We start from the raw sequence: 22703 nt of genomic DNA, 5'->3' as shown, positions 1-22703 counted from the left end.
CGCGGTAAACATACCAGTCGGAAACGCGTTCCAGGCACCATATACCAACTGCAGCAGAAACAATTTGAAAGTCGTCTGCTACTGTCAGAAAAAGCGCCAAAAAGCGCGTAGGCCAGTTGCGACGCCAGAAGCACGCTGTCAATGATGATGATAGCAAGTTTGAATAGATGGATAGATAAACGCGGCTGAGCCCTTTGGATCGGGTGGTAGCTTATGCCACCTAGCCATTTTGTATTAATGCGGAGCGCACGCCCTCTAACAGGCGCCACGCAATGAAACCCCCCCCCCCCCCCCCCCCCCAACCTTGCCCCCCCTCCGGAGCGGAGTTCCAGAACTGAGTTGGTACCAGGGTGTAAGATAGACAGGTGGGGAAACGAGAGCCAAATGAGCGACCGCATTGTGTCCCCCTCGGGTTTCTCTTTTTCTGTGGCGCCAACTATGTGGAGCACCGCGAACTCTCACTCCGGGTGGGCGACCGATGGCGACCGGCTAAATTGACGGAGATGGTTTTTCGTGGATTTTCAATAGAAGACTGTCGTGCTCTCGGTTTATTTTGCGCACTATCCCATAAAGTTCCACGCTAATTCGATTCCGATTTTTTTTTTCTCGCCGCAGCGTCATCTGTCGCAAATCAGGAGTACCCGCAAGCAGACGAGTACACAATCCGGTGACGGCGCTGCGGTAGGCTTCTATGGGCCGTTTCCCCACCTGTCTATCTTACACCCTGGTTGGTACTAATAACGTTGGAACCACGGTCGTGGACCGAACACACACCTTAGTGCTACACATTTTGACAGGTCACAAGTGTAGCGAGGACATCTGGCAATAGATGGCACCACATGTGTCGTGCTGCGGGCTTACCGGAAGCGAAGCTTCTTCCGGTTGCTGATTTACGATTAAAGGCACTTTTTGACGAGCTGTCACACGGGGTGGTTGTGTTCTTCTGCCTGGCGACCATGTGGTCGCACTCGGACGCCTACGGTCACAACATGGTGTCAGAAGTGGCCGGCCTCCCGGTCTGAAGTCCTCGCTGCTGCTATGCTCACAGCTAGCCCTGCCTCTCGTCGTCTCCGCGTCGCACACTGCTACGCTTTCCGTCTTCTCGTCACCGCCGCTGCGTTCCTCGTCATGTCGCAGCAGAAAACAACGGAAGCTGCCGCCGCCACCGCCCCCGTCGTCTCACTCCCGAGCTTGGTTCCACCGCCCAAATTCGACTTCGCAAACCCCGACAAGTGGCCGCAATGGTTTCTACAATTCGAAGACTTCAGCTTTGCGTCAGGCCTCTACCAAGCGTCGGACGAAGTTCAGGTGCGGACGTTACTGTACACTATGGGATCCGAAGAGGCGCGGCGTGTTCTTGAGACGTTAGGCCTCACCGCAGAGGAATGGCGGTCCTTCGCTGCGGTAACAGACAAGTTCAAGGCGCACTTTGTACATCCACCGAACGAAGTGTACGAGAGCGTGCTTTTTCACCGGCGGGTCCAGGAACGAGGGGAAACCGTCGACAGTTTTTACACGGCCCTTCGAGCACTCGTCCGCAAGTGCAACTATCCGTCCACAGAGGTCGAGGACAGGCTCGTTAGAGACCGCTTCGTCGTAGGACTTCTCGACTCGAGACTCTCTGACAAGCTCTGCCGCTGTCCGACCCTCACCATGGCCGAGGCCCGGCTACAAGCACGCATCCACGAAGACGCCGTCAAGGCGCGGGCGACCGTTTTTCGGGACGAGACAGCTGCCGTCGCACCGGAGCAGCTCAAGCTGGATGAAGCACGTGTGAAGAAAGGAAGGAAACCGGCCCCCAAGACGTCTCCCAAGCGAGACTCGGCGTCGTCGCCGAGAGAAGGCAGCAAGAACTGCAGATTCTGCGGCCGTCAAGCGCACCCCCGTAACGAGTGCCCGGCTAGACAAGCCAAGTGTCACTACTGTCGACGCCTGGGTCACTTCGAAGATGTCTGCGAGAAGCGGAAACGAAGTTTGAGCACTGTTCATCTACATGCCGTTTCGACCGCGGGCCGAGCGAAGTTTGTCAAGGTCGCCGTCAACGGGTACGACGTCGACTTCAAAGTGGACTCCGGAGCCGAAGTCACAGTGGTGCCAAGCACTTTTCCCGGAGCACCTCGCAGTCTCCAAGAGCCTGAAGGGCAACTCACTGGACCGGGCAATCATCCATTGACAGTTCTCGGTACCTTCCAAGCCACATTGACTTGGAAAGGCAAGTCGGTAGTGGAGCGGGTTTATGTCCTGCCGTCGCAAGACCCACCTCTTTTGGGGTTTCCTGCCATCCAGAAGCTGGGTGTGGTGAAGTTCGTTGACGCCCTCTCCAGTCTCAACCAGCAGAGCCCTCTTCACAGCGACATCTTCGAAGGGTTGGGTGAGCTGAAGGACGAGTATGTGATTCGACTCCAGCCAGGAGCACAGCCGTTCTCCCTCAGCGTTCCTCGCCGCATTCCGATTCCCCTTCATAACATTGTCCGCGAAGAACTGGATAAGCTAGAAGCTGACGGCGTGATCCGTAAAGTCGACGATCCGACGGACTGGTGTTCTGGTATCGTTGTCGTCCCCAAGTCTTCTGGAGGTTACCGGATCTGTGTCGATCTCACACGCCTTAACCAGGTGGTCCAGCGGGAGCGTCACGTCCTCCCATCGGTGGAGCACATCCTGGGACGTCTGGGTCCTGCACGGATCTTTTCCAAGCTCGACGCTACAGCCAGTTTTCACCAGATCAAGCTATCTGCCGAAAGCCAGCTCCTCACGACCTTCATTACCCCGTTCGGCAGATACTGCTTCTGTCGCCTTCCTTTTGGAATTTGCTCCGCTCCGGAGTATTTCCAACGTCAAATGGGGAGGATCCTGGAGGGTCTCGACGGAGTCGTCCACATGATCGACGACATTTTGGTTTTCGGACGCACCCAAGAGGAACATGACCGGCGTCTTGCAACAGTATTGGGTCGCCTCAGCAGTGCCGGAGTGAAACTGAACAGAGCCAAGTGCGTCTTTTCAGCGTCCACTGTTTGGTTCTTGGGAGTCACAGTCAGTGCAGACGGTATCAGCCCCGATCCAGACAAGGTCCAGGCTCTGGTCAACTTGGAGGCCCCAGCGGACGTCAGTGGTGTCAGGAGACTTCTCGGCATGGCTAATCACGTAGGCCGTTTTCTTCCTCACCTGTCCGACGTGACTACGCCGATTCGTGCTCTTCTCCAAAAGAACAGTGCATGGTGTTGGGGGCCCAGTCAGCAGTCTGCCTTTGATCGTCTTAAGGGCATGTTGAGCTCCAAGGTCTGCATGGCCAAGTACGACCCTTCGTACCATACCACAGTGTCGGCTGATGCAAGTTCGTATGGACTGGGAGCCGTTCTGCTACAGGACCAACCATCGGGAGAGCGTCGTGCCGTTGCCTACGCTTCGCGATCTCTTACACCGACAGAAACCCGGTATAGCCAGACGGAGAAAGAGGCTCTGGCCGTCACATGGGCCGTTGAAAGGTTCGACCAGTTCGTCCGTGGCATCAGGTTTGATGTCGAAACAGATCATCGACCCCTCGTCACTCTGTTGGGATCTGTGGAACTGGACACTATGCCTCCTCGCATTCAGCGCCTGAGGATGCGGCTTATGGCCTACCAGTACAATGTTCTCTATGTACCGGGGAAGCTCCTGGCGACAGCAGACACCCTTTCCCGAGCTCCTGTACAGGCTGCCGACACCAAAGTAGACACCGTCGAGCTCTTCGTTGGGTCACTGCTCAAGGACATCGAAAGTCTTGCATCCACTCGCCTCGATCGCCTTCGCCAGCACCAAGCAGAGGATGGAGTCTGTGCCGGCCTACTCCGATTCTGCAAGGATGGGTGGCCCAAGAAGGTGTCCAACGTTCCAGTTCATCTTAGGGCTTTCTGGAAGAAGCGAGGCAACATCACAGCCTTCGAGGGCCTGTTGCTGAAGGACTGTCGCATCTTGGTTCCTCAGACTCTTCAGAAGGAGATGCTAACATTACTCCACGAGGGCCACCAAGGCGTGGGAAGATGCAAGGCAAGGGCTCGCGACTCAGTGTGGTGGCCAACCTTGAACAGCGAGCTGGAGCAACTGGTGGGGACGTGTGAGCGTTGTGCCCAAACAAGAATTCAGCGCTGCGAGCCGCTTCTCGGGACTCCTACACCCGATCGCCCCTGGCAACGTATCGGGGTTGACCTCTTTGAGCTGCAAGGACGCAACTACGTGGTCATGGTTGACTACTATTCCCGTTTCCCCGAGGTGGTCAGTCTTGCGACCACAACATCAAGCTCCGTGATCGCGGCTATGAAGAGTTCCTTTGCCCGCTTTGGGATTCCGGAGACTGTGGTCTCTGATAACGGTCCGCAGTTTTCGTCAACGGAATTTGCCTCTTTCGCAGCCTTGTATGGGTTCGCCCACCGTACGAGCAGTCCGAGGTACCCGCAAGCGAATGGCGAGGCAGAGCGCATGGTTCGAACACTGAAGGAGCTCTTCGTGAAGGCAGAGGATCCGCACATGGCGTTACTGGTGTACCGGGACACACCCGGAGTGACCGGCTACAGCCCTTCGGAGCTGCTCATGGGTCGTCGTCTCCGGACCAAGCTGCCAGGGTTACCTGCATCGCTGATGCCGAAGTGGCCGTCGCCAAAGCTCGTCAAGAGCAGGGACCAGAGCGTGAAGAGCCATCAACGCAAGGACTTCAACAGGCGTCACGCCGCCCAGTCACTGCGCCCTCTGGAAGCAGGGGAAGAGGTGTGGGTACAAGATATACCATGTGCTGCTAGGGTGTTGAGCCCGGCCAAGCGGCCGCGCTCCTACGTGGTCGAGACGCCAAAGGGTGTTGTCCAGCGCAACCGTCGCCACTTGGTGCCGTTTACGCCCAGTACTACCAGCCAGCCAAGCGACTTTGTTTGCACCCAGCCTGCAACTTCAGAAGGGCCAGTTCCTGTTGCCGAAAGACCAACAGGCGATTCAGCGGTGGTGCCCAGTTCTACACGGCAGTCTCCCCCACCGGGTATACGCGTCACACGTTCGGGGCGGCAAGTCAAGCCTCCTCAAAGACTGAACTTGTGAAAGCACGAGGTAAAGCTCCCTCGAGCTGGAAGGGGAGATGTAGCGAGGACATCTGGCAATAGATGGCACCACATGTGTCGTGCTGCGGGCTTACCGGAAGCGAAGCTTCTTCCGGTTGCTGATTTACGATTAAAGGCACTTTTTGACGAGCTGTCACACGGGGTGGTTGTGTTCTTCTGCCTGGCGACCATGTGGTCGCACTCGGACGCCTACGGTCACAACAACAAGGACATCAAGGGGCATGAAAAATGGAGCACATTGGTACACTGTAACATTGGAGCACGAAACGGCGCCGTGTTGTTTGCAGACCGGTGGCGTCGCTGCGTTTCCATAGGAGCTAAGCCTTTTTCTTTCTTTACTTTTTCCTCAGGTAAGTTCGCTCTTTGCAAATTTAAAAAAAAAAAAAAAAAAAAAAAACACCATCTGTGGGCAACGCTGCACAAAGTCGTAGCACGATAGGTTAAGAAACCGAATTTTCCGGTCGATTTAAAAAGCCTGCCGTCTCCTTGAATCACCCGGTAGAATGCGTTCAAGCGCAAAAATGCACCCCATTGCTACGTCGATGCGAGGAAATTGGCCACGGGAAGAAGTGTGTTATAAAACTGGACTCTGAATGGCAGTCCTGGAGGTTGCAAACAAATGCGCGCAGTGAACTGGCACTGCGCTCGGCGTCGTCGATCTGCGTCGACTTGACTTTGCCGACGTTTTCGCTCGCTCCCCGTGCGAGAAAAATCGTAATTGTTTTATTCGCTGTGACTGATGTGCAGAGACCAGAAGAAAAAAGGATACTTGCTGCACTGGGCGTAAGCGTGGAGCAATCCACGACGACGTGAGTAATGGCTGTGCGGAGACGATAGCAGACGACAGATGCACAACCCGACGAAACCGAAACCGAAACTACCTGTTGACAGTCTCCTGCTCCCAGATTGCATCCAAAACCGCTAGGAGCGCTACCAGGTGCTACACTGACGCCCTCTTTCTCTTCGTTTCCAGGCGTCCAGGCCTCCAGGCTACCAAGTTTTAGCGTTTTGCTTGCTAGTTCGCTGTTCTCTTGTTTTGGCCTCAGCCGCCCAGCCTGCCCAGCGGTCCAGCCGCCCAAGCTGCCCAAGCGCCCAAGCTGTTGTGCAGTCCTTTCCCACTCTCCGACTCTCCTCCTAAACCTGATTGATGACGGAAAGAGAAGGCGGAGCCGTCGGAGTCGTGTGTTTGACGCGGGATCCTAACGCTGATCGAGCTTCGGACCAACAACATCCCGTGGGATAATTTGAAGCGGCATGGACGGCATTTCAAAACGCCGCCCGACCTCGGTTCGCATCCCGAAAACAGGCGCTCCCCGCTAGCCAGCAATCGTCAGTGCGACTGACGAGTGCGGTGAGCAGACATGACAGCTAGGCCTAACCGTCCTCTGCCATTTCGTTTTTCTGCCTTTCTCGGTCACAGATTGTTTTTGCGAAGTCTGTTTTGCTCGACTTTGCCGCGATTATTGACACCCATTGCGGTGAACGCAACGCGACCATCGGGGCCAATCGTGGCACACCGGGCTTTCGATGATCGGGTTGGGATCGAGCGATCGGCGTCTCGGGTGCTGACAGCCGCCGCTTCGTTTGGCGCTTCGAACTAAACGCGCTTGACGCGGTGGCCGGCCAACAAGTCCGGGATAACTCGAGTGCCATGTTGCATCTCCATGGCGATCTGCATGCCTTGCTAACAGTTCTGTGTACCCACAACAGGAACTGCCATGGCAACAGACACCAGCGACATCGCCAAGCAAGGTTACGTCCGGGTTCGGAGTCGCAACATCGGCGTAAGTGAATCCTCAAGCCTTCTTGCCGAGAGATTGTCCTGTAGGCCTGCGGAGCGATGACAAGCCCTTTTCCACTGTTCTTCCTGAAATTTGTCTGCATATGATCACGGTCCGTGATACGACCCTACATGTGCCTTGAAGAGGAGACGAGTGTGCTCGCTGCATCGCCTCAGGTGTTTTCTCAATTCCATGCCAGGTAGCTAAGAAAAAGAAAAATGGACGATGTTTTTATTAGGTTCAAGTCAAGTGCTCAAAAGAAAAGGATGAAATCAAATACCAAGAGGCTTCCTGTTCCCGGTTCTTCCAGTTGTACTTTGTAACGCAGTGTGCTCTTTGCAAGTTCAAGAACGAGGTTCTCCTTTTCGATTGACAAAAACCAAAGAAGCCTCCGTTTTTGTTTTGTCTGGTGCTCAGCTTTCCTGGGGGTTTGAATCGGTTGAGTCTCGTTGCTGGGCGCTCAAGCATGGTAGTCAAATGCAGCCTTGCCTCCTTTGGGGTGGCGACGTATCAGCATTACACAGTGTAGCATTGATTGAGGTATATCAAAACGGGAGCAATTGAAGGAGTAGAGCCCATACTCTTTCAGCGTGTTTCCCAAGGTGAAAAGATATGCAGGCTGAAAGAAGGCTGTATGTGAAAGCTGCGGCGAGGAAAGGGTTACTAAAGGCTGCTTGCACAGTTGATGATGTGCTAAGGGACCTCTGAGCCTTTCCGGGGGAACGTCGCAGGTGTGGCAGCGCCGGTGGCTGGTGTTGCGGAGGGCGGCCGGGAGAACGCCCTGCCGGCTGGAGAAGTACTTGGAGGAACGTCACGCACGCTTGCACGCCGGTCAGAAAGTGGTGCTCCTGGGACCTGCAGCGAGCGTCTGCCGGCTGCCGGCCAGTGTCAAGAGACACGCCTTTGCTCTTGCCTTCCAGGATGGCTCAGTCAAGGCCATTGCCTGTGACTCTGGTCAGTCAAATTACCACTTAGGGGCGCTATGAGAGATTTACTCCAAACTCTTGCTCAACTGTCTGCGTCAAGAAGCAGACGAGCTCAGCCATTGTGCGAGCTCACCTGGGAGCTTTATGTACGTGCCAAAAGAAAAAAAAGAAAGCAACCTGTAGTCGGCAACGGGTTTAGAATTGAGTAGATGCTCTGCCCCACGGGCATAATGCCTCTGCTGTTAAGGCCTCCACTGCGGAGAAGTGGTTTGTCGTCTGCTACCAAAGTCGGTTTCAGGTGCGGGTGGCGGGAGCCAAGCTCGCTTCGAGCGGGACGACATTGTCGCAAAGATTTTCTGTCGTGTTGTCGAAGATGGTGGCAGGACATCTTCATATGTGACGATGGTTGGACCAGCTTCACGAATAAATAAAGCTGCTTTGAAAGTGTAATATCAGTAGATGTTCTTCATTTATTAAAGCGAGCAGGAAAGCAGACAGAGTCTGGTGATGCAGCATGACAATGGTGTCGCTCGATTATTTGTACTGCGTATGGCAGGTGACCACTGCATTGTCGGACTACCAGCAAATCGCAGCAAAAACACGCTCGCATGAGCACGATTTAGCAGTCTATCTCGGGGTGCGCCTGACAGCTGACTTGCGGTGGAACGTTCGCGTCACGCTTCTGTGTTCTAAGGCTAGCAACATGCTATCTTTTTTGCATCACAATTTTAGGAAGGTTTCACCCATCCTAAAAGAAACCTTGTGCCTACATCCTGCCGATTTTAAATTGCACTTGTATGGGCCCCGCACACGCAGAACTGTATAAATTAAATCGAAAGAATCCAAAAGCAAGCTGCGAGATGTGTATCTAATAATTATGATTTCCACTATAGTATCTCTGAAATAAAGCTGAAACTTGGTTGGAAACCTCAACAGCAAAAGCAAAAATGCATTTGTCTTGTATTTTTTTAGAATATTTATGACAGTAACACTGGTCGGGATAGTTTGTCGAGTGGTGACAGGAGTGACGTCGAGGAACGAGGGCAAGCGAGCGACTGGCAGGGCACATTGAAGTGTTTGCCTGTGTTGTGCATGCTTAGTGCTCACTGTGCTCGGTGGTTGTACAGACCTGGAGGCGGACACCTGGGTGAAGCTCATGGTGCAGGAATGCCTGGAACCTCAGTCTGGGCTTTGTGCAGGAGAACCGGACATCCTAAGTCCCGGAATCCAAAAGGAGCTCCAAGGTATTGGCATTAACATCCTTCCTACGCGGTCCGTGTGGCCAGAGCTTGACCGTCGGCCCATGTGGCGGTTGCAGAGCAATTCCACGTGCACCTGGTGCCGAGCCCCAAGCTGGAGGTGTTTGGCGAGTGCCTGCTGCAGGTGACCCACGAGCACGTCTACCTGTGGGACCTCCTCAGCCCCAGGACCAAGCTGGCAGCCTGGCCTCTCACCGCCCTTCGCCGCTACGGCAGCGATCCTGCCAAGTTCACTTTCGAGGCTGGCCGGTGCGTTTTGCGAATGTCCAACATGCTGGCCACTGGAACCACCTCTCTGCATTGTTTTGAAGGCCTGCTAGAGTCTATTAGGGTGTTTTTGTAAGCACAAACTCCCTGACGACTGGTGTCTCGCAGTGTCTTGCTGAGAAGCAATGGGGAGGGATGTACATAGACAGTCGAGGATTCTTTGCAGAGATTGTGCAGTGTGGGTGATATGCCAGTTAGGCCAGCACCACCACAAGGTGAAAATTGTAATAATTAAAAACTACATTGAATTTTTGGAATGGCTAGAGCCCTAATAATGCTAAAACCTCGTGTGCAGCCAACAGGGGCCGGTTATTGATGCAGCTAAGTGATTATCAGCTTGGCTGCCACAACTCTGGAAGTAAGCGGAGCTCTCCCTTTTAAGCCTCTGCTTGTTTCGGTAGTTTAGCCACTTGGAACCTTTAATAACGGTTTCGACTGAAAGAATCTCGAGGAGATTCCTTGCCAAATTTAGACCACCTTGGGATCTTAACGAGCAACTTTGGTCAAATTTTGATGTTGAGAAAGCAACGCAGCCCTACGTCGTATCATCTGAAAAGCCTATGCGTAAAATATTACGACGCGATTCAGCCTAAAAGTTTTTTAAACCGGCCAACGAAGTCAAAGCCACCAAAATCCGCTTAACCTAGCAGGCGATGCAACGCGTATGGAGCGGCACAGTCAACGCCGCTGTGTGGACACAGCCAACACTGCACGGAACGTCAACGACTGTTTTGCTTGTTTCTACCTTTTCGAGGCACGGAGCACGAGGGCAAGGGAGAAAAAAGAGTATGGAGCGGAGAAGGAAGAAAGCAGATGACACTGCGCCACTGTTACAGGTCAACCACGCCGTCCGCCGCTTTCGTTGATGACATAGCCGACGTCTCCGTACCACGTGATGTCCTCCAGTAGGCGAGCAGGACCAATGTGGCCTGCCGGTTTAAACGAGGTTTGCGAGAAAAAATATTTGACTTTTTGGAAAACAAATGACGTAGGAGCGTTTGTTAGTAGTTTTGACATGATAACCACCGGTAATCCCAGATTTTCTGGAATTGATCGCAGTTGCCCTTTAATGTAGAACTCAACTGTTGGTTGCACAGCACTTGTGCGCAGTAAGGCTCCCTCAAATTGTGGGCGCCTTGGCCGGGATTCAAAGCTGGCTTTTTAGGGTGCTCAGACTAGGCTGCATGTGTTTCCCTGCGCAGGCACTGTGCTACGGGAGAGGGCATGTTTGTCTTTCATACGCTCGAAGGAGAGAAGATCTACTCCAAGGTGCACCAGGCAACGCTGGCCATTGCCGAGGCACATCATCGCTCCAAGCGGCTCCAGCCATTGCCTTCTGCACCGCCGCAGGTGAGCCCCTTTGCAAATGCCATTCTGCACAAGGCAGTACAGCACAAAGCCAGTGGGGGAGGGAAGTCTGCTAAGGTATGATGTTGCGGCCAAAGCGTTGCCCAGATCCGTTTTGTTGGCCCAATATTTGCTATGCTGCCAAACACTCAACTTTTTCCTGGCGTGTTATATCAATTTTATTATTAGAAAAAAAGTTGACCTAACGGAACATAAAGGGAGTGGTTTCCTGCCCCCCCTCCCAAATCTGCCCCTGCCAGTGTCGAACCGAAATTTTTAGCGGTTTGGCACGGCTTTCGGTCCAGTTCCAGGGAGCAAAAATAATGGTTCAAGCCACTTTGAACTGGTTCGAACCATTAAAGTGAGAATGTATTTCCTGTGCTGTTTAGGCCATAGGCACTGTTCTCACCGTGAAAGGAGTAGCGATATAGTTTTTCTCCTTAGCCTTTGTACGATCCACTTTTGTTTCCAGGTACCAAACATCAGAAATCGTTTCTTAATTTCGATGCACCAGTAACAAAAATCTAGATTAACATAAAAAAAAAAAAAATGTTGTGTTTATACCTACATGAATTTGTTCACCTCAGTCACATATATTTTACCTGAATCGAAAGGCTGTCACGAAGTGAGGTAGGTCGCGTAAAATACCTGTGATTGGTGCAACTTTACGTTGGAGTCTTAAAACTTGTAACGTAGTTGTGCTCTTGAATTAAGGTTACAGTGCATAAAATCGTGGAATATGCACATTGTCACCATAAAAATCGTGAAATATAATTTACAAAATGTTTCAAAATATTTATGATGATGACGCAACTCAACTAAAACCAATCATATTTTCCAAATGTCTCGGAAGTTTTAGGACAAGCTCTTTCAGTTCACCTTTGATCGAAACAGTGAGCGGAAATCACAACACTTGTTTTCCTAACCTACAGTGACGTAGGCAAAGAATCATGCAGAAAGTAGTGACCAAAATTATTCACTCTAATCCATATGCACTTTCGTACACAGATTGAAGCTGGCCTAAAATAGCGCATACCCAAGTGAACATTTTCTGATAGAGGGATAGACTAGCCTGAACCGCCGGGCTGTTGACATCTCTTCTTGACACGATGCCGGTCAATTCAATTGACAAATAAGCATCACCCGTGCTAATTGGTGATTTTTGTTTAAAGGAAAGCTGAAGCACTTCTTAAAAAAAAAATAGCTTAGGTAAATTCTGGCGTATTCCGTGAATCTGATTATCTCGTTCGTTTTTCCCAAGGATGTAAACTAAACGCGAGAAAACATGACAAATCTGCGACAAGTCGTGACGTTATACTAGGATCTTTGGGCCGCCAAGCGCTTGTTGCTCGTGTGGACAGAGCTTGCAATTGCAAGCTTGCCAGGTATGTCCCCCCGCACTGACAGCAGTTGAGACGGCTCTTTCGGACCTTCTGGGAACTAGTGAGAGTGCTCGTGCATAGCTTTGACAGGCACTGTAGATGCGCGAGACCGGAGACTCTGAAAACTCCTAATATGACGTCATGTCCCGGGAAGGAGGGGCTTCGGCCGTACTCTGAAAACTATTTTCGGCAGCCTTTGTGCACCAAATTGAAACATAATCTCGATATTCGTAACCCTGGAGGCCGAATGAAGACGATATAAGTGATTCTTCTCAAAAACAGAACTGCTTCAGTTTCCCTTTAAAGTACACATGCAAAGGAAAAAAAAAATTTTTTTTTTTAAATAGGCTAGATAGAAAAAGAATATTATAAAACAAATTTACAACAAAAAAAAAAAAGTTTAGAGCTATATTTACGGCGCAAAACGAATTTGTAGTTGGCACCCGTGGGAGCCGCCGCTGGTCACGTGGTAGGCCCGCGCACCACCACGCTGTGTTGCCGCCACCGCAAAGTCACGCCGCACGCTGAGCGTTGTGCGACACCGCTTCAGCGCATTTCTCTATGCCGCCGTCGCCGCCCGCGGGACAACTTCACGGCGGCGGTGGCGCCCCGAAGCAGCAAACTACTTCGGGCGCCGCCGCCGTCATCTGGCCAACGCACAGGTCTATCACGTCTGCTTGCGCTTTTTCAGGAGTTTCCTTTGGGCTCTAAAAGTTACTTAGTAATCTTAGTTTTTTGTTATACTTCAAACAAAGATGAATAAGTTACTTTTAGATGCCATAGGAAGCTTCCGAAGGAGCGCAAGCACCACGTGATAAATAAGGGCCAGTCACGTGATAAATAAGGGCCACTTTTCCGCGGTGCCTGCGGGCACTAACTACAAATTCGTATAGCACCATAAATATAGCTCTAAAAATTTTTTTCTCCGTTGTAAAATCATTTTATGACATCCTTTTTCCATCTAAGCTGTTTAAAAAAATTCTTTTTTTCTTTGCATTCCCCTCTCGTCTCCTCCTTTCCCTCAGTTTCTTTGCACATTTAAAGATTATATCTTCCAGGTAATTTGGGGGTGCATTTACTTACAATATCTCTAAGGTGATCGGCCCTTCATTTATGTTGTCGAATCTTCAGTCATTAATTAAATATATTTTTATTATCGGTAACTTTCACTGCATGAACCGCTTCAGACTGACACGGTAGGACGACACTCGAAAATATGCCAGCTGTTGAGCCTATCTGCGGAAACATGCTTTTTTGTTCGCTGTTTGGCAGTGTCAAACACCATGTATGCAAGAGTAATTTATGCTCACGTGATAGATCTGATGTGGAGGCAAATACACGGGTGTGCAGAAAGAAAGAAATTGTCTTTTCTAAGTAATCCCATACACAACGCCTTACTTCAAAAAAGAAATACTTAGAGATGTAATGATATTCCTAATCGCGCATAAATAGCGCGAAGGACAAAGATTATAATAATATAAATCACATTTGGACATTAGCTTGCATGAGCTCAAAACTTTGTGTAACACTGTCGCGGAAGGCTAATGTTATTTTCGGTTTTACGTGCACTTGTTTTAGGACCTCACTTTACAACTCTGTGCTTATCAGTCATGCGCTCTAACATTTGATTAGGCTGCCGCATATCATCGCGAGACTGCTTTATATTTATACTGCGCAACTTTGCAATTTAGACAGCTACTTTTTTGTTAGTGTTGCGAACGTCACATTTTACCAGGAAACTGAGCTGTTTAACATGGTTTGCACGTGACGTCATTGCACCATATGCTGGTGGTCATTGCCATTTGTTTTTGCTGAGAAACTTAAATCTGGTGGTGCAAAATGCATGCCGCAGAAGGTACACGCTCAGCAGCAAGGCCGCCACAATAGCAGCTAATGTAAGGTCAGTGCACACCATGTATTTGAGATACACAAATTATGCTCGCTTGGTGCAGCATCGTGAGGAATGGCGCGAGCGTCTGGCACCAGAAAAACGCGCTTTCCAGAATGAGTGTTTTGGCAAACAAAGTAGTTTCCAGGGACACACTCTAAAACTACCCATCCTCCTTTTTTTAAAGTTTTTTCCTCGCTCCATTAGAGAATATTTTTCATTGACCCTCCTCTGTTTGAGGGTGTTAATTTGACGGTTATATTTGTGTCACCTGTAAACAGGAATCCTCCAATGCTCTTATTATGCACCCAAAAACTGAAATATAAGCAAAATCCTTTGGTGGTGGAAGCTTGGGGAAGAACGTGAGAACGACACTCATGGGAGACATTGGAGAGGCTACCAACGTTCAGCTGTCTCCCTGAGGCCACCAGGATTCATCTTTTCAGGGATCCCTTCCTTACACATTTGTAGTTTTATGTAACCTCGGGTTCATAAGTCACATTTAGTTTTTCCAGTGCTTCTATTCTCGGGGACAACTTTCTGAGGCAGTGGAATAACAATGAAAGCATGTTTGGGTACCTCGGTGATATGCACCTATAAAATAGGTCGTGCAACAATTTTCATACTTTCAGTGAACATCACTAAGAACTAATCCCTATTGTTGATAACCTGCGAATACCCATTAGTTTTCCTCTCTGCACAATGGCAGACGCGGAAAAAATAAAGGAACGAAACAATTTTCCCTTCCTCAAATCGCAATGAAGAAATGGCCGCATGATCTAGCGCTAATTATATACCATCAGTGTTCATCATAGTCATGCACTGGGGCAAAGCGTAGAGCATGGGCTGAGCTTCAGACATTGTTACAATTTGGCTGTTCTCATATTTAATTGAACACGAGCCATTACCAGAATGTTTGACGATGCCGATTGTCATGCACACGAGCACTCAACTCGGGCTCATGAGAATCGAATAGGTCACGGTGTCAACAACGCTAATTAGTCTAGTGACACTCTCAATTTGAATCGACTTGATGCAGTGAGTCAGATGACCATGTCACAGGGCCACGTGACATGGCATTACTTCAGAGCATATCTTGACACCGTGGCGCCTCGTGACACGTGACGCCACATGATTAATCGTAATGCCAATACAAAGTGCCATAAAAACCCACAATTTCTCATACTTTGCAATTCTGTATAACGATTTGATTAATACATAGAAATACAGCTGCCAATTTTTGATTCTCAAATATTCAGCTTGTTATATCAACAAAAAGAAGGAAAAAAAAAAAAAAAAAAAACATGAACCGTTTTGAGCTGGTTATATTTTTTTCCGGTTCAGTTCTAAAATGGCGGCAAAGATTTCACTTCAGGTCGGTTCAGGTCCACCTCAAAATAACGGTTCGGTTCTGGTTTGACACTGGCCCCTGCACAGAGCGGGGCCAGCCTAGCAGGGAGCTGAGGAAACTGTCCAAGGGACCAGTACTGGTTCAGCAAAGTGTCGGGACTTCCCAGAACCAGCGTCTATTTTTCTCTACGTATTTAGTGCGGCTGCACAAGACATACAGTGAACTCAAAACTCTAAATAGTTTAATTGTTTTGCTCAGGAAACGCCTGTGAAACCGTGTTTTACTATTGCAAAGTCTCTTGCTCGCATACGTGTGGGTACAGTGCTGAAACTCGTTCAGTGAAAGCATGTTTTGAAACCACGACAATCGTGGCAAGGAGCAATTAGGCCAAGCTGGAGGAGCAAGAAAGGGGAAGCTGGCAGTTGCATAGGGCACCTTGCCAATCCCAAGGCCCTTGCACAACTTCCTTGTTTGGGGCGTGCATACCTTAGTGCGCAAACATGGTTGCTTGCTGCGGAGCGTAATGGCACTGCGATAACGCCTGTGTGCAGCCTTTCAGCCAGTCTTTATTGACCCGTGGCTTTGTCCCAAACATCGCCCAACCTAACGAACTGTGGTCGGCATATTCCAGGAGAATGGCTGGGTTTTCGGTGACCTTATTTCGGGTGGAGACCAAGTTGCTTTCAGTTATGAACATAAGAAAGCACCCTTCTGTTATCTATTCCTTGCTATCAAACTCCTTTTACCTTATGTTCCGCGGTCACCTTTCTGGAGATTGGATGTTTGCTGACTTCGCAATCCGTAAATAGCAATGTAGTCGTCGTCTTGATTGTAGAAACGGACTTTTGTTTATTAACAAAACGGAAGCTTCATTTTGATATCTCAATCGTTTTTATTTCCACAAACGTCCTCGGACCCTTTTGGGGTCGCAGAGATCGGGAAGGATGCGTGGACAATGTAAAGTTACGCAGAAGCTACCTCTGACCTCACAGTCTGCGATGGGAACTTTTGGGGAAGATAGGTGTTTGTGGATGGCAAGGTCCACGGGCTTGGTGCTTTTTTGGAAATTGGTATTTTGTCCAAAAAGAGGCGATGACTCAAGATCTTACGGCATTTCTGAAGAAGGGGTGTTAGAATGCTAAACGAGGCTTTGGGGAAACCTGTTGCAGGCTCTGGTGCACGCAGCTGGCACGACGTCGGCACCCCTCCCGTACCGCAGCTCGACGAGCCCACTGCAGCAGTTTGGCTCCTCGGAGGTGCTGGTAGACCACGAGCGGGGTGCTTCGTTCTGTGCCGGCCTGGCCACCTCATTGAGAGACTTGGCAACCACGTCGTGCTCCTTGGACGACATTCTCCATCCGCTCGTGACGACGGCAGTCGAGCGCAGGGGAACCTCGCGATGCAGCCTGCGTTCCCACCTGCTCCAGTTCCAAGGGCGCTAGGCGTGTTCACGAGGCCGTCGCTTCTGCTTCAGAGACTCAACCCCGCACACGAGAGACGCCTCGAGTGACTGGTGCCCGCGTTGTGTGGGGCAGAAGGCTGCCTCGAGGTGTGCGCCAACGTGTCATCACGTTTTGTTCTTCGTTTTGGCAACAGGCAAGGGTTTACCTTCTGCTCGCCGGGGAAGCTTAGCTTGTGTGGCATGCAGCGGGTCAAGGTGAGGCTGTGCACCAAGTGGGAGAGGCGAAGGTCTTGCCAGTGCTGATGATTGTGGCAAGTGTGGAGAAGGACAAACAGCTTTCATTTTCCTACTGCCACCCCTGTTGGAGCAGCTGAGTGCTTGTGGCCATACTGTCCATGCCCAATGATGTTTCGAGGTACACAAAGTGCGCACTTTTCGGTACAATGAGTGTAGACCCTTATAATTGCTCTCACTCGAGGAAAGCTAGCAAGAAGTCGCATGTTGACCCCTCCTTTTTTGTGTCCACTATGCAGTTTTTGTTGAAATAGCAGGGAATGTTGTATAATTAAGCGATAGTGTTGCACGATACGTTATGGACACAGCAACTTTTAACCTAAGTTGCGCCAAGTGGGTACAGCTCTGTGCAGTACATTTTCTCTTCTGAATACCTGTACAGGAGTGGAAACTGCTTGCAACATTTCCCACTATTTTGCGAGAGGTTGAATCTCATGAGCCCAGTTGAACTTGACCATCATCCTTGTCAATTTTTCTTGCTGTGTCTGCCCGCTGCAGCTTTAAAACCAATGGAGTGGCTATGAATGCTTAATGATGATCTTGCTAATGAACTATGAAGACATGTTTGAGCAGCAACTTTTGAAAGGTGTAAATACATTTCTTTTTACAAAGAATGCATTTTATTTTTACAACACATGTTGATAGCAAGGGCAGTTTTGCAAGGATATTTTCCAGTTGCACACTTAAGACATGTTCATAGAAAATCTGTACAGGAGTCTGGCATCATTGCAAGAATAAAACACACTCAATCAAGACTTGGTTGGCAACTTTGAGAGTGCTGCTTCATGCTAATTGCACACCTTGTCCAGATTTCAATACCACTTTATTTCTTACTACTCTCCCTACCATGGGGAAAAGTGGCCATTTTTGAGGGGTGGAAAAAGCATGTTTTAAGAACTAAGCATGACTATTTATGAAATTTAGCCAATAAGCTGGTCTTTAGAAAAAAAGTTAACATTATTGGCTATATAAAATCATACTACGATTTAAAAAAAAAAGAAAAAAAAAAATCCTGAATACCCAAAGTGTGTCCCATATCCACCACTGTCACTTCTGTAAGTTAAAAAGCTCCTACAGGGGGGGGGGGGGGTTGTGGCATGGAGGTGCGTGCCCTCCGGAACATTTTTTTTTGCACAAAAAAAGCTTGGTTTGTCATAGCACTGCTGTAACTTATCATCTGCTGCTATTTTGATGGCTTGCAACACATCAAATATGTGCCCTGGCTCAAGACAGCCTAGGAAGTTGAATGACGCTCTCGAACGAGCACCTGTCGATATTCTGCACCTTGGGGATGAAACATAATCAAATAATCCTACATCATCCACAGTCATCACTGCTGCCGTCATCCAAAATAGAGCAGCAGTTCATTTGTGCAATTGAGGCCGTCTTCATAGTGGTCCCCATTGCCAGCAGTGTTTGGCAAGTGCCACCGCCAAGCAGAGATTTTTCTTGGAGCTTGCCAGCTTAGTTGAAGGTGCAAAACTAAATGGTTACCGAAGCTGCAGTTCTCCCGTTATTCAGGAGATGTCATAGCATGTTTGAATTTTGAGGGCACGCAGAAACCATAGATTGCAGGTGATTGATGGCCTGTGACTGTGGTACGGAGAGTGGCTTTGGTAAACTGAAGCCCATGTAATAGACCTCTCGCAAAACTGAAGCTATTCTAGCGGCATAGTGCCGCGCAAAGCACCTTGGGAACCCACTGCTCAGTGTTTTGATTTGCCAACCTAAATTCGTGACATCCCATCAAGACCAAGTACACTGCATGCATTTTTGGCGACTTTCTTTAAATTTATAATACTAATACTGTAGGTGCTGCCTACCAAAATGGAAATAATGCTGAAGCACATTTGTTTGGAGCTCCCGACGTCACCAGAGTTTGTGCTCAGGTAAACGCAGGAAGAAGAAATGTACTGGGCCGATCATCCGTTCCATTGTCTCAATGTATAGGCTTACTTTGTTTTGGTGCAGTGCTGAGATGCACTACTTGGTCAACGGGGCAGTCGAAATCATGCCACTACTTTCCATGGCCCAAGAGGTCCCATAATGCAATGTATGCAGTGTTGCATAAAGGGGGTCTTTGGAAGTAGTCTATTCGCAGGTTAACCATAGCACGAGATCTAAATAACGGGAGAACTGCAGCTTCGGTAACCATTTAGTTTTGCGCCTTCAACCAAGCTGGCAAGCTCCGAGAAAAAAAAATCTCTGCTTGGCGGTGGCACTTGCCAAACACTGCTGGCATTGGGGACCACTACAAAGACAGCCTCAATTGCACCAATGAACTGCTGCTCGATTTTGGATGACGGCAGCAGTGATGACTGTGGATGATGTTGGATCATTTGATTGGTATGTTTCATCCCCAAGGTGCAGAATCTTGTGTTGAGGTAGCAATCTGGAATGCTCACTTTCAATAAGTAATCCTAGGTTTGTGTTTAAAGGAACTATTCCGGAAAAGTGTTGAACATGGAAAACGAGACCGACCTGGATAATGCCATACGGGTCTGTCCCTAATGTTTATTAAACATTAGGGACAGACCCGTATGGCATTATCCAGGTCGGTCTCGTTTTCCATGTTCAAGATCTCCAAGAATTTACTTGCCTTTCAAAAAGCATCCACTTCTTTTCTAATTTCAACTCCTTCCTATCATATGTAAACAAGCACGCAAGAACCAAAGGAAATTGCAAATATCAGTGGTAACGTAGTCAACTTAAACATGGTGCTTACTACACATAAAAAGGGGGAGAAAATAAAGCCAAACGTCTTTGCCATCACCTTGTCTTCCCAACGGCCTTGCTGACCCAGCTGCTTCCAAGACCAGCAGTCTTGGAAGCAGCTGGATCAGCGAACACAAACCTATGAGTAGCCAAAGTTTCACGACATTGGCCAAGTTTGCCAAGTGCTGTGAACCGAGTGAGTGATGTCCACGAGTCCAACTTGAGCGGTACTATGATCACCGAGGTGCAGTGACCCAGATGTACACCCATTGGTCACAAGCTTTATTGCTATTTCATAAAATTGTGATCCTAATGGGCAAGTTTGAGTTGGACGTTACCAGTGCAAGTTTTGTATCTTGAGCTTGGGGAGCTAAGTGGCAACAACTTTTGTATCTTGGCAAGATTTGTAAACCCAAATCCAAAATAGTGTTCTGCAATGGGTTTAGGCGGGTGGGCGAGGGTAAAACCAATCCACTTCCCCAGTGGCCTTCTCGGTGTTGTGTAGCTCGACACCTTCTTGGCAGCAGTCAAGGTACTCGGCTAAAGCCAGAAAGAAGTTTGCCAGCTTTCCTCCCCAACCAGACTACACGTGAGCATGGTAGTGCAAACATCCTTCAGGGCACCATGCTCGTAAAGTGGAACAGACTATTTGCAACTCTAGTTCCTATCAAAGCGGCTTGCCATCTGGATGATCGTCGAAGGACAGCACTACAAGGTTGGGTCAGCCTAACTAATTATAATTTTGTGAAATACAAGCGATATAGGAGCCTTACCTCATACCTCCATGTCGGGAAGGTGCAAGATCCAGGGGCCAGAGAGCGCACTTCTCAACAGTGTTGTGAAGAGCAAAAAAATGCCCATCTAAATCGGCTGGCCGTCGCAGTAGTCTGGCCAAGCATGTTTCAGTTTGTACACCACCATGCTGCAGATTTCATCCATGGACTTGGAGGGGCACTGAGCTTCCAAACTGAGTGGGCAGTAGGGTAATTTATTGTGAAAACACTTTCTGAAAAAGTTGTGAAGAGAAGCACTACCCACAAGGAAAGCACTCCAAATCATCACTAGGGCAGGTCATCAAGGTCTGTTTATTGTTTGCTCTTCTTTTACAGCATCCTAGGGACAGTAGCATGCCCATTATACACTGCACACCCAAACAAAAGCACACTTGGACAGCTTTGTTCAGTTCTTACATTGTCGCTCGAATTTATCCACCTGCCGCATACTTTTCATTTACTTAAAAAATGGGGCACCCCAATGGAACAGAACCAGACTGAATCCAGAAAGCCTGGACTAAGCTTTGTCTCTCATAGAGCTGATACCCTCTAGGACCAAGATATCCAATTAATGAATACATTTGTTCATTCATTACTTGTGAAACAAGTACTTGTATACAACTAATTGAAGGATAGTGTGTCCCATGGCTAGCTTGCGAAACACCTTGCATGCATCTCTCGGGGCAAAAGCAAACAATATGCCAAGCAGGTTTCACAATGTGCAAATTAAACTGTGCTCGCCTCAACAAGGGCCTAAAATATTCCCGACATTCCCTTTTCGAACTGAAAATTATGAAGACAAGTATCGTAAGAAAACTGACTTCAGGGGAGACACTGATCTTGAACATATTTTTGTCTATAAAAAACAGCTATAAAAAATAAACTTTATCACAAATGTTTCTGCCCAACTTTTCAACAAGAGTACACCCATCAAAAACTCGCACAAATTATGTCTGCAATTTCTACAAACAGTAGAGTGCAGCAATACCATTTTTATGGTTTTAGCATCATTCTAGAAAAAGTCATCACATAGTGAAATTTCGACATTTTGGTTCTTTAGACCCATGTTACGGATAAAAAGACCGGCGCGGGATGGCCAAAAAAACGCGCTTTTTATGCAAGGCTCGTGAAATTATGAGGTGCTGGAAAAAATTGGCCTTCTGTGTTAAGTCCTTACTTCAAACTCATTTTGTTCGCGTTTCGCCCATTGAAAAACATGCGGGGATGGTCTTAGCATGCACCATGTGTCGCCGCACCACAGTGTTCTTCCGCAGTAAAAAGGCCATCTGCTTTCATCGCCGTCACCATGGCAACGAACTCCAAATGACCTTTCCGGACGGTGCGTGTACCACTGGGGAACGTGTTAACCCACCCTTCGCCTGTGTTCACGCCGACAGTCTGCGGCTGGTCATTACAAAACTATTAAGGCCAGTTCAGACACTTGCATTTGACTGTGTTGCATCGAGAACCGAAAGCGAGTCACCGGCACATCTGTGCTTCGAATAAAGCGTGGAATCCAATTCAAGGACATCTTGGCACGCGATATAAGCAGCAGGGATGTCCTGGTTTCTCGCTGCCGCAACGCAGTCAAACGCAACTGTCTGAACCAGGCTTTAAACTTTGGGCGGCAGACGGTGTTCGGAAAATTCGGCGTTCGTAATGAAAGCAGACCGCCTTTATGCTGCGGAAGAACACCGCGGCACAGCGATACAAGATGTGTGCCGAGGCCCTTTCCACGTGTATTTCAGAGGCAGAACGAAAACAAAGAGTTCGAAATAAGGACCCGATGCAGAAGGCTGCTTTTCTCCAGCGCTTTATAATTTGACAAGCCTTACATGACAAGCGTGTTTTTAGACGGGAGTTTGGAGATACCGTAATATCCCGTGTCATTGCCCATCCCAGTCGTCGGCTGCCCCACTTTTTGGGCCAATATCGATTTCCAAAAAAAAAACACTGAGTCACCGCCCACCCCTTCAAATGCCCCAAAGCTGACTCCGCGACCCGTGAACATTTATCCTACCCGAATGACGCGACCGCAGACCTTACAGTTGGAGGTGTCCCTGACAAAGTAAAACGCGGGAGAGAAAGACACTTCTCTTTGTTTACGCATTTCCTCCGCGAGTGACCTCGGAGCCGTAGTGTGTCCGCGTGAAAAGAAAACGATGAAGATAACAAAGTAAAAGTATGTTTTGCTTACAAAAAAATTGTCCCAAGAGAAAAAAAAAAAAAAAAAAAAAAGT

General features: G+C 48.9%; 2 protein-coding genes across 2 annotated transcripts; both read left to right on the top strand.

The window, feature by feature from the left end:
• The first annotated feature begins 1653 nt into the window (after nucleotides 1-1653).
• LOC121833711 (uncharacterized protein K02A2.6-like) lies at nucleotides 1654-6082 on the top strand. Its single transcript, XM_042287218.1, has 2 exons — nucleotides 1654-2387; nucleotides 6052-6082. The coding sequence occupies exons 1-2, from the start codon at nucleotides 1654-1656 to the stop codon at nucleotides 6080-6082; spliced, it is 765 nt and encodes a 254-aa protein (XP_042143152.1).
• On the top strand, nucleotides 6023-17730 carry LOC8031950 (docking protein 5). The gene is made up of 7 exons (XM_029995427.4): nucleotides 6023-6429; nucleotides 6789-6862; nucleotides 7591-7813; nucleotides 8913-9029; nucleotides 9104-9293; nucleotides 10514-10661; nucleotides 16449-17730. The coding sequence occupies exons 2-7, from the start codon at nucleotides 6797-6799 to the stop codon at nucleotides 16719-16721; spliced, it is 1017 nt and encodes a 338-aa protein (XP_029851287.3). The 5' UTR covers nucleotides 6023-6429; nucleotides 6789-6796; the 3' UTR covers nucleotides 16722-17730.
• The last annotated feature ends 4973 nt before the right edge of the window (nucleotides 17731-22703 follow it).

This window comes from Ixodes scapularis, unplaced genomic scaffold, assembly GCF_016920785.2.
Source record: "Ixodes scapularis isolate PalLabHiFi unplaced genomic scaffold, ASM1692078v2 PGA_scaffold9__187_contigs__length_104089568, whole genome shotgun sequence".
In the NCBI taxonomy this organism is placed as follows: Eukaryota; Metazoa; Arthropoda; class Arachnida; order Ixodida; family Ixodidae; genus Ixodes; species Ixodes scapularis.
This window is presented reverse-complemented; position numbering and strand designations above follow the sequence as displayed.

Excerpts from the sequence above, each read along its gene's own strand:
- LOC8031950 (XM_029995427.4), top strand. The coding sequence starts at position 6,797 with ATGGCAACAGACACCAGCGACATCGCCAAGCAAGGTTACGTCCGGGTT. Across the intron at positions 7,814-8,912 it reads GGCCATTGCCTGTGACTCTG|ACCTGGAGGCGGACACCTGG; the intron begins GTCAGTCAAATT and ends GTGGTTGTACAG. Across the intron at positions 10,662-16,448 it reads TGCCTTCTGCACCGCCGCAG|GCTCTGGTGCACGCAGCTGG; the intron begins GTGAGCCCCTTT and ends AACCTGTTGCAG.
- LOC121833711 (XM_042287218.1), top strand. The coding sequence starts at position 1,654 with ATGGCCGAGGCCCGGCTACAAGCACGCATCCACGAAGACGCCGTCAAG. Across the intron at positions 2,388-6,051 it reads TTGGGTGAGCTGAAGGACGA|GCGTCCAGGCCTCCAGGCTA; the intron begins GTATGTGATTCG and ends CTTCGTTTCCAG.